This window comes from Amblyraja radiata, chromosome X (genome assembly GCF_010909765.2).
Source record: "Amblyraja radiata isolate CabotCenter1 chromosome X, sAmbRad1.1.pri, whole genome shotgun sequence".
Classification (NCBI taxonomy): Eukaryota; Metazoa; Chordata; class Chondrichthyes; order Rajiformes; family Rajidae; genus Amblyraja; species Amblyraja radiata.
This window is the reverse complement of record NC_045999.1, coordinates 11,808,878-11,822,129: the sequence shown is the minus strand read 5'-3', so window position 1 is coordinate 11,822,129 and position 13,252 is coordinate 11,808,878. Positions and strand designations below refer to the sequence as shown.

The 13,252-nt window shown below is 48.0% G+C and overlaps 1 protein-coding gene across 2 annotated transcripts in view; it reads left to right on the top strand.

Annotated features, from left to right (window-relative positions):
• crabp1 (cellular retinoic acid binding protein 1) overlaps positions 1-2,613 on the top strand; it is a 39,949-nt gene extending 37,336 nt beyond the window's left edge. For both annotated transcript variants that reach the window (XM_033015142.1, XM_033015143.1), the window contains exon 4: positions 2,160-2,613. In XM_033015142.1, the coding sequence (XP_032871033.1) occupies positions 2,160-2,210 (51 nt within the window). In that variant the 3' untranslated portion in view covers positions 2,211-2,613. The remainder of the gene's footprint in view (positions 1-2,159) is intronic.
• The last annotated feature ends 10,639 nt before the right edge of the window (positions 2,614-13,252 follow it).

Sequence of the window (13,252 nt, the reverse complement as noted above, 5' to 3'; positions counted from 1 at the left end):
CCCCCCCTCCCCCTCATCTATATCCACTCATCACCTGCCAGATTTTGCCTCGCCCCCAACTATTTTTACAGCTTTCTCACCTCCATCAGCCTGAAGAAGGACCCTGACCCAAAATGCCTCCCCACCCTCCACTGAGTTCCTCCAGCACTTTTTTAAAATTAAGATTCAACATCATCAGTGCCGTTCTGGGATCATCGGTGGACGATCTAACATTTGTACACACATCTGTATTTCTACACACTCGGATAAGTAGCCCAAATAATTATCTGGGCTATAGCCAATCCCAACTCAGAAGCTAGCACTCCCACCTCTTAGTCAGAATATTGTGGCTTCACATCTCACTTGAGATTGAGTCATAAATTCATGTGATAGGAGCAGAATTAGGCCATTCCGCCCATCAAGTTTACTCCGCCATACAATCATGCTTCATCTATCTTTCCCTTTTAATCCTAATTTGAGGAAGGACATTCTTGCTATTGAGGGAGTGCAGCGTAGGTTTACAAGGTTAATCCCCGGGATGGTGGGACTGTCATATGCTGAGAGAATGAAGCAGCTGGGCTTGTACACTCTGGAGTTTAGAAGGATGAGAGGGTATCTCATTAAAACATATAAGATTATTAATGGCTTGGACACGCTCGAGGCAGGAAACATATTCCCGATGTTGGGGGAGTCCAGAACCAGGGGCCACAGTTTAAGAATAAGGGGCAAGCCATTTAGAACGGGGACGAGGAAACACTTTTTCTCACAGAGAGTGGTGAGTGTGGAATTCTCTGCCTCAGAGGGCGGTGGAGGCAGATTCTCCGGATGCTTTCAAGAGAGAGCTAGATAGGGCTCTTAAAAATAGCGGAGTCAGAGGATATGGGGGGAAGGCAGGAACGGGGTACTGATTGGGGATGATCAGCCATGATCACATTGAATGGTGGTGCTGGCTCGAAGGGCCAAATGGCCTACTCCTGCACCTATTGTCTATTGTCTAACCGCATGCTCCAGCCTTCTCCCCTAACCCCTGACACCCATACTAATTAAGCATCTAGCTATCTCTGCCTAAAAAATATCCATTGACTTGGCCTCCACAGTTGTCAGTGACAATCCAGCCTTCTGAGTCCTAATATAGTTCTGGGACACTGCTTCTCCCACCACCGCTCTGTCTTTCAAACACAGCATCAGAGGGATGAGATGCCTGTCTAACCCTCCACTGGAAGGAGATTTAGTTTACTTTAGTTTAGAGATACAGTGTGGATACAGGCACCTCAGCCCACCGAGTTGGCACCGACCAGCGATCACCTCGTACACTAGCGCTACTCGGGACAATTTACAATTTTTACCAAAGCTAAATTAACCTCCAAACCTGTACGTCTTTGGAGTGTGGGAGGAAACCGGATCACCCAGGGAACATCCACACGGTCACAGGGAGAACGTACAAACTCCATACAGACAGCACCCATAGTCAGGATCGAACCCGGGTCTCTGGCGCTGTAAGGCAGCAACTCTACTGCTGCGCCACAGTGCCGAGAACTCTCGAAGAAGATCAACAAATTTTATCAACAAATAGCAGTGGAAATTATTCACAGCCCTTTACAGGAACTTGCTGAGCACTAACTGGCCGTAGTGACTACAATATATAAATACTTCTGTGTTAGCGCTATGAAATATCCTGTGGTTGTCAAATATACTAGTGATATGTAATACATAGTACAGAGTATATATGTATTTATATGTACATAGTATAGTACATAGCTTACATACACGGATATTGCATGTTTTTTGATTGAAATAGATACAGCATGGAAACAGGCCCTTCAGCCCACCAAGTCCATGCCGGCCATCGACCATTCATTCACACCACTCCTATGTTATCCCACTTTCTCATCCACCCACTACACAGGGCAATTCACAGAGGCCAAGTAACCTACAAACCCACATGTATTTGGGATGCGGGAGGAAACCGGAGCACCGGGACGAACCACACGCAGTCACAGGAAGAATGTGCAAACTCCACATAGACAGCACCTGAGGTCAGGATCGAACCCGGGTCTCTGGCGCTGTGAGGCAGCAGCACCACCACCTAGGCTGCCCGTTTTAGAATCTGATATGTAGTTCCTGGGCTCCCGGACGGGCTGGTACAACCGATACAGTACTTGTCTCTTCTTTACTTCCAGACGCTGGTTGCCAACGAAGTGGTATGTACGAGGATCTACGTTAAAGAATAACAACACGCCCATCCATTCACGCGGGGAAAGCCCACTCGCTGCAGAAGCACCTCCTTGTGCATGGTGTATCAAGTTATTGATGCCAAACTGTGACATTCCAAGTTTTTATTTAGTGTAACTGTGTTTGATTTAAAGTTGTGAAATCTCTTTCATGTCTGTAATAGTGAATGTGTGAATCAGATAGATTATTTAGTGTATGGCTTCTCACTTGGTTTTAGTCTTTTGTATTTCTGACTTAGATCTGCCAAGCACCTGCCCATGCCAGCGAATGTATCACATGCTCAAGCTGTTGCCTGTATCTCTGTAGCTTCTTGAAGAGATATTGGATTGCTCATTTCCAAAAGATGATTGAAATTGTGTGGAAACGGAGTGAATCTGATAATAAAATCAAGAAGAAAATGAATCTTCGAACGTATTTGCTGTTTCTTTTCTTACAAGAAAGACTAGCTTGTCATCTCATGGTACCTGCAGACCAATTGTCTTTGTCAGAGAAGATCAACTCTGTTAACGTCAAAAGATCTCCCTGTCACAGGATCTCCTGGTGTTGGGAGATCATTATTTCATTGACCATTGTTGTGTTTTAGTTTAGTTTACAGATACGGTTTAGAGAGACAGGCCGTTCGGCCCATCGAGTCCACGCCAACCATCGGTCACCTGTTCACACTAGTTCTATGTTATCCCACTTTCACATCCACTCCCACCACCAATTCACAGAAGCCAATTAACCCACGAACCTGCACGTCTTTGGGATGTGGGTGGACACTGGAGCACCCAGAGGAAACCCACACGGTCACAGGGAGAATGTACAAACTCCACACAGATAGCACCCGTGGTCAGGATTGAACCCGGGTCTCTGGCACGCGTTGATAAATACAGACTAAAAAAAAAATTTGCCTTGTTAAAAACGAACATGGATAAAACCGCTGCACCGGCCATCAGACAAAAACGATTTGTTAACTACCACTGTTAGCACTTGTTAAGAGCCAGTAGTTAACACGTAGTTATACAATGTGTCATCAATGCGGAGTCCCGTGAATTTTATTCAAAGGAACGCGGCGTCATTAATACTTGGTCAAAACACAGTTACATTTACTGAGGAATGTAGATCGATGTATTGATGACTCATTGAGAATTACTTAAAACTCACTCCTCGCTTCCTGGAGTGCACCACTGGCTCACTATTGTTTGTGATGTTTGCTTTTCAAATATATTCAAGTATTTCGCCTGCCTTTCTCTTGCAAAAACGGAATACATTAATAGCATGTCTCAATCTCGTCGGGTTAGTTCACCTCATCAACTGCAACTCTCCAGAATGCAGCTTTCCTTACACCAGAATTTAGTGTCTACCTTTAAAATAAATCCATGGTCCGCTGACGAAACAACACAATAGACCACTCTTGAAGTGCAAGTTTTGCTGTACACTTCATACTGTAGAACACATCATAATACACCTTGAGTGAATTAATGGGGTTAGATTATTTTTTAAAATCTGTTGACTAGAATGAATCGATACCCACACTATGTACCTTATATCCGATTTAAATCAGAAATCCGATTTTTTTGTTTTCCTATTTGTCAATTTTTTTGTGCCCGATTATTTCATGGCCAATCAACCACTGTCTCTAAGGTGGTTGCGTCCAATCACCGACCAGCTTGCCTTAAAATTCCCGTCCAATCAGCAAATCGGTCTCCTCCCGTCCAATCAGCCGCTGTCTCCAAGGGCATTGTGTCCAATCACATAATGCAGTTTAATGGTAATTAGCATCTATGGTAAAGGATTGAAGCCAGTGGAGGTACTGACTTCAGGCGGGAGCAGGAGAGATTCACACAGTGTATAATCCAAAGCACCTTAGTGTACAATTTCATAATATATACTAAATAACAGGGCTGACACACCTTGGCTGGGAACCTGGGACGCAACAAAATTGTTCCCAATTGGGCCCCGCATCTCCTAAGGCTGGCCCTGGGAAAGATGTTGTTAAGCTGGAAAAGATGCAGATAAGATTTACGAGGAAGCTGCCAGGACTCGGAGGCCTGAGGTTGAGCTGACTAGGAATTTATTACTTGGAGGGCAGGAGGATGAGGTGTTCAAGATCATGAGGGGATTAGCTAGGGTAAATGCACAGCCTTTTACTGTGAGTAGGGGTATCAAGGATATAGGTTTAAGGTAAGGGGGGGGGGGGAAGATTTAATAGGAACCTAAGGCAAAGTTACACAAAGGGTGGTGGGTGTATGGAACAAGCTGCCAGAGAAGATAGTTGAGACACTAACATTTGAAAGACATTTGGACGGTTTTAGAAGGATATAGGCCAAATCCAGGCAGGTGGGATGTGTAGATGGGCATGTTGGTCGATGTAGGCAAGAGCAGAACTCACTATCAAAACATGGAGGGGACGGGGGACACACAATTTTTTGGCAGCCATGCGCGCATGCGCACACTCACACACACACGCATGCGAGGCTTCGGAGGCTCAATCCAGCGCTAAATGCAGCTCAACTCTGCCTGTCTCGCCGGGTTAACTACAGCCCTGTCTGGACTGACGGGATACCAGCGCTGCTTCTCCGCGCTGGCCATATTTCCCGCCAGTCCAGGAAGGGTTGTAAGCTCACCTGGCGGGACAGGCAGAGTTAGTTGGGTTTAGCGCTGTTTCTCTGCGCTGGACCGTCTGATTCCCGACCAAAGATCATATAGCTTTGCTGCCGACCTCTCTGGCCACAAAGGCCAGAGAGGTCGGCAGGGGGAGGGGGGGGGGGGGGTACTCGGGAGAGGACAGGACAGCGCCGGAGAGCCGGCCGGGATTGATCCTGCCTGTGGATGAGGCGCAGGTCTGTGCCACGTCTCCCTCCTCCAATCACCGCGCTCTATCCTGCGCTGTCAATCATGCGCTGTCCTGTGCACGGCTGCCCAGCCAGCAGTTGTCTGTCTCTTCATCTTTTTATTTTTATTTTAGTTAGTTAAAGTGTTTTGTTTGGAGGTCTAGACTTTTTTATGTGGGGGAGGGGGAAACTACCTTTCAGGGTCCCTACCTGGTCGGAGAGGCAGCTTTTCTCCGGGCTGCAGCTTCGACCCGTCCTCGCGGCCTACCAGCGGGCCTGGAGCGGCGTTTCCTGTCGGGGACCGCCCAGAACCTTGGCTTTGGCGGCGGCACAGCGCTGGAGCGCTATCGCGGAGCGGGCGATGCCTTGCCTGGGTCGCCGCGCTGGAGCTCCGGTGAGCTGAAGCTCGCTGAGGAAAACATTGCGGAGCTGCGGGACTGTGGAGCGACCAGCTGCGGGCGGCGGCGCTGACTTTACACCGGGAGCCTGGGATCTCTAGATGAGATCGCCAGTTGTGGAGCTCCAACCGGCGCGGCCTTGTTGGCCTCGGAAGCCGCGGCCTCCAGTACGAAAGCGGCCGTTCCAGGGTTCCCAAGCCGCTGAGAGGACTCTCCCGACGCTGGAGCATCACCCGGCGAGAACGGCCTGGAACATCGGGCCTCCGTAGAGGCAACTGTGGAGGCCTCAATAGGCCCGACTATGGGTGAACTGGGGTTGGGGACTGGGCTTTGTGCCTTCCCTCATAATGGGAACCATTGTGGGGAGATGTTCTTTATGTTTAAAACTCTTATTAATGTTATGTCTGTATTCCTTCTTTATGTGCTGCAAAATGGCAAGAAGCATTTCACTTCACTACACCTAGGTGTATGTGAATGTGACCAATAAAATACCTTTGATACCTTTGATACTTTGATACTATCCTCAGTACCACCACCCCCCCTCCCTCCTCCAATCATCGCGCTGAATCATCATGTCCCGCCCCCATTGCCTGCTGACTGATGTCTCTCTCCTCCAATCGGCTCCCTCCATCATCAGTCCCACCCCCACTGTCTCGCGGAAAGCGGAGATTTCACCGGATTTTAAAATCCGGATTACAAAATTTGGGGGGGATCGTCCCCCACCTCTCAAAACATGAAGGGGACGTGTCCCCTCTGGCCCCCCCCCCCGGGTTTTCCGCCCCTGGATGTAGGTATGTTGCAAAGCCTACCTGAAGCGTCGCTGAATATCTGCCGCTGAGGTTGTGCGCGATTTTGGCGCCGTTTAGAGGGGGCGGGTTCAAAACGCGATTTTCTCTAAGCTGTTCCAATCGAAAATGTTCAGCCTAGTTAATTATTAACGAAAAATCGCTGATAGACCCCGTCGCAAAAGCTATTATTAAGTTTAAAGGCCTTGAATAATAGTTATAGTAGTTTAAAAATCAATCTTTAAACCCGCGACCGTCAGCAACCGCAGGGTCTCATAAAGAAAATAGCAGAAGGTAGGTTGTATATTTTTACATTCAAAAGGGCTTCTAAAGATCCTTTTATACAAAATTTAATATTGCGAGTAGCTCAATTTGGGCCTATTATATCGCGCAGTATTTTTCTCGGCATTTGAGGCACAAATCTACCGCAATGTGAACGTTCTAAACCAGCGCGTTCCACAGGGACCCACTGGAAAGCTGATTTAAATGGGCATTTATTTACAGCAATTGAACACTGAATTCCTTCCATTTGGCCTATAAATTAATGTAAATGAGATTTAAAAATCATGTTTTATTGTGAATTATTTGTGAATATTATTTGGACATTTAGGCTATTTAAAAATGTTAATCATTTATTAAGAAATGGATAGATGTTTAGATCTAGTAATTGAAGTCTGAAATTAGCTACAATTAGGTAACTAACTAATTATATGCTTTAATTTCAGGTCATCCAAGTAAGATTATTTTATATTTGTTTCAGAATGCTTCAATCTATGATAACTGAAAATTTCATTCAGTTCTCTTAATTTTTAAGAAAGCTATGGGCTTTTGACTGTTCACGATCACAACTTTTTTGTTATGTCCATAGAAAATCAATAGGGAACAAGATGCTCATTTCCGAGTATGAAAATGGCCATAACTTTTTAAATACTTGAGATATGAAAGTGAATTAGATGTCAAATTAAACTTATTTTTATGCTTTATCTGATGGGATAAATTACAGACTTGATTTTTAAAATCTCAAAATTTTGTAACATTGCTACTGGATGTGGGCAAGTTGGGCTGAAGGGCCTGTTTCCACGCTGGATGCGTTTATGACTATGACTCTCTGCTCCTTCCTGGCCAACTTCTGTTTCTCTCCCTGCAGATGCTGTCTGACCTGCCGAGTGTTTCCAGCATTTTTTGTCGCTATTCCAGATTTCCAGCAACGATTTGATTTTCATTTGCATAGAACGTATAGCACGAGAACAATCTCTCCGGTCCAAAATGTCTGTGCCGAACATGATGCCAAGATCAACTCTTATATGCCTGCACATAATCCATATCCCTCCACTCCCTGCATATCCATGTGCTTATACCAAAGTCTTCTAAATGCCGCTATTACATCTTCTTCAACCACGGTTACGCCTTCCACCCTCAGTGTAAAATTACACGTCCTTTAAACATTGCCCCTCTCACCTCAAAGCAATGCTCTCTAATATTTGATTTACTCAAACTGGAAGAAATGTTCTGACTGTTTACCCTATCTATGCCCCTCATAATTTTGTCTACTTCTATCAGGTCTCCCTGCAACCTCCGGCGTTCCAGAGCAAGCAATCTAAGTCTGGATTTATATGTGGCCGTGTATTCCTGGGGTTTATATTAGGTGACCTCACCCTTATTTCCAACTACCCGCCCACCTTTCCCTTCACCTTCCTCCAGCATTGCAGGGTGCTGGAGAATCCAGTTCAACCCTCACCCCATGAGCAGTGGTGGAGATAGGCACAAAATACTGCAGTAACTCAGGCAGATTTCTGGATACACCCATACCCCCTGTGGTCTGCGGTGCTTCCTCCTGCAGCGCGGCGGGGTCTTTAGATCTTCGACCGCCGGCCTGCGGCCTAAACCAACCTGAAGCCGCGGTCTCTGGTGGGGAGGCACCGATTCAGGACTTACCTGGAGTTTATCTGGACTTTACCTTGTCGGCTGTGGAGGGTTGAGGTCCCGACCACGGGGGAAAATGGAGGAGGACCGGACAAATTTTTGTGCCTTCCACCACGGTGATGAATACTGTGGTGGATGTTTGTGTTAAATTTTTATTGTGTTTTTGTGTGTTCTGTTTCATTGTACCGCTGCTGGCAAATTCATTTCACTTGCACTTTATGAAGAAAACTGATATTGATATTGATATTGGATGGAAGGAATGGGTGACGTTTCGAGTGGAGGCCCTTCTGCAGGACGCACTAGAGTTGGAGAGCAGGAGGTATCACAGAAGGGGAGCGGCGAGAGAGAATGTTGTAGAACTCTCGCCAGAGGGAGGAGGAGAACATCTTCAAAGTAGGCATAACTTGACGAAATGTGCAGGAAGGAACTGCAGATGCTGGTTTACACCGAGGATAGATACAAAATGCTGGAGTAACTCAGCGGGACAGGCAGCATCTGTGGATGGAAGGAATGGGTGGTGTTTCGGGTCGAGACCTTCAGACGGAGGGAGGAGACGGTGGATCCTCTCTCTGGGAAGGGCACTGATCGGCGACTCGGGCGGTGGCCACCCGCGGATGATTTGTCCCTGACGCATTTCCTGATCCCACACACAGGCCTTCACACACTGATGCTGCCTCCAGTCCAGGCTGGTGGGAGTCGGTGTAATTACTGCAAGCCCCTATTTCTCTCTGTGGGTGGAGACAATGACAATGCCGACTTGCTGCAAGTCTTTGTGAGCTGCAGGAGCCTGGCTTAGAGCGAGGAGGGGGCATCGGTCCCAGGGGGAATAATCGAATTATTGTCCACTGTGTCTTGGTCACTGCTTCCTTCACCATGTTTGGGAGCTAATGGAGCTAAAAGGCAGTTCTGATTAGTGGAGCCTGAGAGGATTTGAATGGGAGCTTCGCTTTTGATGGACTGTCCCACTCATAAAGGCGCTCAGTGAGAATAATGTGTGGTTATCTATGGTGAATCTGTGGAATTCATTGCCGCAGAAGGCTGCGGAGGCCAAGCCAATGGATATTCTTAAGGCAGAGATAGATAGATTCGTAATTAGTCGGAGTTAGGGGGAGAAGGTAGGAGAATGGGGTTAGGAGGGACAGATAGATCTGCCATGATAGAATGGCGGAGTAGATTGATGAGCTGAATGGCCTAATTGTGCTCCAATCACTTATGACCTTAAGTTATGGGCCGTTGCAGAATGCAAGTGGCTAATTGAGGGACTTTGGGGAGATTAACCTGCTGCTCACATCGTGTGGCTGGGTCTAACAATGTTTAAAGGGGGAGCTGCAAATGTTTTTAGGGTGACGTGGTTTGGCATGAGGTGTCACAGGGGTACTTTGCAAATTATATCGCTGTCTGGGCCATTGTTTGAGAATGAAGCCCACTGTGGTCTCTGGCCCCCGTATTCAGGGAGACCAGCAGGCATGAGACAGGGTGCCTCGACTGAGAAAAAAACACAAAGCACACAAAAAACTCAGCGGGTCGGGCAGTCTGAAGGAGGGTTCCGACCCAAAACGTCACCTATCCACGTTCTCCAGAGATGTTACCTGACCCTACCTGGTGAAGAAGGGTTTCGGCCCGAAACATCGCCTATTTCCTTCGCTCCATAGATGCTGCTGCACCCGCTGAGTTTCTCCAGCATTTTTGTGTACCTTCGATCTTCCAGCATCTGCAGTTCCTTCTTGAACACATGTTACCCGACCCGCTGAGTTACTCCAGCATTTGTGCCTTTTTTCGTCAGTTGGCATCAGCTTTATCAACCATTAAAGACATTGGCTGTATTTTGCGCCAACAATTGTGATACAGTCATCAAATTACGATGCTGTCATCTTTATTCACAACACACTCGCGCCCCCCCCCCCCCCCCCAACCAGGGACGTAGGCCTGGAAGAGGAGCAGGCAGTCGACATGGGTGGAACCCTCGATTGCCCACTGCCTGGACCCAATGGCCATCTTGGCCAGGCCCAGGAGCAAACCACCTCTACCCCCCAACCCACGCCCCCTCCATACTGGGTGACCAAATATAAGGAGCGTGGGGTTGAAGGGCAGCCAAAACCTTCAGATACTCATACAGGGACCCCAATGTGCTACCGGGAGGCGGTGAACAGACACAGAGAGCATGGAGGAGAGTGATGGGTTCGCTACTCCAAATAGTGGATGACCTGGAGGGGAGGAAGACTGGGTTTAGTTAATGACCCCGCATGGTCAATGGAATGTGTTTAGTTAATTGCAGAGAGTTTACTTATCTAGAATGACAGTTTTAGTTCAGTCTAGTTTAGAGACAGCCTGGAAAAGAGGCCCTTTGACCCAACGAGTCCACACCAACCATCCATCACCCATTGTCATTTGTTCTATGTTATTCCACTTCCTACACACTAAGAGCAATTTATAAAGGGCCAATCAACCTACCAACCCGCATGTCTTTGGAGTGTAAGAGGAAACCCACACACTCACAGGGAGAACGTGCAAACTCCACACAGACAGCACCAGAGGTCAAGATCAAGATCAAGTCTCTGGTGCTGTGAGGCTGCAACTATCCCACTAGGCCACCTATCCCACTAGGCCCACTATGGTGCTGCCTTGTTAATAAGTCTGAAGGAGGGTCTCGACCCGAAACGTCACCTATTCCTTGTTTTCCAGAGATGCTGCCTGGCCCGCTGAGTTAATCCAGCATTTTATATCCCTCTTGTTGATTTATGTGAAGGAAGGAACTGCAGACGCTGGCTTAAACCGAAGATAGGCACAAAAAGCTGGAGTAACTCAGCAGGTCAGGCAGCATCTCTGGGGAAAAAGAATAGATTCGGGTTGAGACCCTTCTTCAGACTAAGAGTCAGGGGTGAGGGAAACGAAATAAAGGGAAATCTCTGCGTGTGCTTAATTAGAAAGAACTTGATGAAGGACCAATACAATATTTTAAAAAGGAGATACAAATGACCCACAGCAGTCACGCTGGCACTTGGTGGTGACATGTTTATAGATGAGCCTTTCCTGCTTGCAGTCTGTGGTGAGAGCACATTGCAATGTGACATTGCCTGCTCCTATATATAAACAAGCTGCCTGTCCTGTTCTGGCCCTGGGGCTGTATTCATTTTCCTGGCTGCTAATCACAGTCAGATGGAGATGCATATCCCCGCTGGTTGAGTGATGAGGGTCACCTTGGTCAGGGGCCCGCGCTGTCTTGTTGGGGCAGTGAATGAGGGACGGTGGGCTCAATGCTTGGGGGGATTGCCTTGGGGGGAGGTGATTGGGGAGGGGGGGGGGGGGTGTCTATGGGACTGCTGGCTGGCTGGCCTTTATTGTTGGGGGATGTGTCAGCGCGGAGGCGAGGCCTTTGTGCTGGTGGCAGGTGCGTGACAGGCTCCGCTGATGGATGGTCACCCAGAACAATCGTCTCGTCCTCCGGCCGCTCTTCATGGGGATGGGACACGGAGGGAGCGTTGTTGGGGGGTTGGTGCCTCTGCTCGCCAGCCCTCTCTGCCCTGACATCTGCTGTCTTGTGGGAAAAGACACAAAAGGCAGGGCCGGAGTCTCGAAATGTGACAGGAAGGAACTGCAGATGCTGGTTTAAACTGAAGATAGACACAAAATGCTGGCGTAACTCAGCGGGACCTGTAGCACCTCTGGAGTGGCGTGTCGGGTCGGGCCCCTTCTTCAGTCTCCACCAGCTCTTCAGGGAAGGTGGCCCATCCAGCGGTGGGGACAGGGGGATCAGAGGCTCCCGATGACGGGGTCCCACCAGGAAGGAGGACAGCAGTGGTCAGAGGGGAATGGGGTCACACTGTGACTGTACAAAGCAGGGTGGCCGGCTGATCCTGGCTGGCCAGGGGTAGCCACTACTAACCACTGCTGGTCTTTGCTGCTCTGTAACCCACTGCGTTAAAGCACCATCAATAACTTTCATTAACCATGCTCCACTTGCTCTGAACAGACGTGGCATCTCAAGATCAAATCCCCTCTCCCACCATTCCCCCAGCCAGCCCGACTCACAGAAGATGTCACATTTTTCTTCTTATCCTGCATAATGGACTATTAATTTATCATAATATACAGTAACTATTCTCCTATAATAGATGGCTCCTGATTGCCCTAGTGTTACAGAACTATTCCCTGATTGATGCATAATGCTTTCAGTACTAACCATAACATCAGACACATGGGCCCCTGGTACAATTCTACCGCTGTAATATTGATACAGCACGGAAACAGGCCATTCAGCCCATCGGGTACATGCCAACCATCGATCACCCGTTCACACTAGTTCTATGTTGTCCCACATTCTCATTCACTCCCTATACACCTGGGACAATTTACAGGGATGTGGAAGGAAACTGGAGCACCGGAGGAAACCTATGTGGCCACAGGGTTGAACGTAAAAAAAGCAAAAGCAGCTGTTTAGAAATGTTTGCAAAGTAATTAAAAAGAAATAACTGAAATATCACATTTACATAAGTATTCAGACCCTTTACTCAGTACTTTGTTGAGGCACCTTTGGCAGCGATACAGCCTCAAGTCTTCTTGGGTATGACGCTACAAGCTTGGCACACCTGTCTTTGGGTAATTTCTCCCATTCTTCTCTGCAGATCCTCTCAAGCTCCGTCAGGTTGGATGGGGAGCGTCGATGCACAGCTATTTTCAGGTCTCTCCAGAGGTGTTCGATCAGGTTCAAGACCGTCCTCTGGCTGGGCCACTCGAGGACATTCAGACTTGTCACGAAGCCACTCCTGCGTTGTCTTGCCTGTGTGCTTAGGGTTGTTGTCCTGTTGGAAGGTGAACCTCCGCCCCAGTCTGAGGTCCAGAACGCTCTGGAGCGGGTTTTCATCAAGGATCTCTCTGGGGTAGGGGTGACCTTTACAAAAGGGACAGGTTGCATCTTAACTGGGGGGGGGGGGGGGGGGGGGATATTCTGGCAGGCAGGTTTGCTAGGGCTACACATGTGGGTTTAAACAAAATAGTGGGGGGGGGGGGGTGGGGAGGGATTGACAAATTGGGAGTATAAAGATGGAGTTGAAGGGGAAGTGGGTACAGGAAAAATTACAAAAGATTCTCGAATTAATGGGAAGGAAAGTTCGAGAAGGGA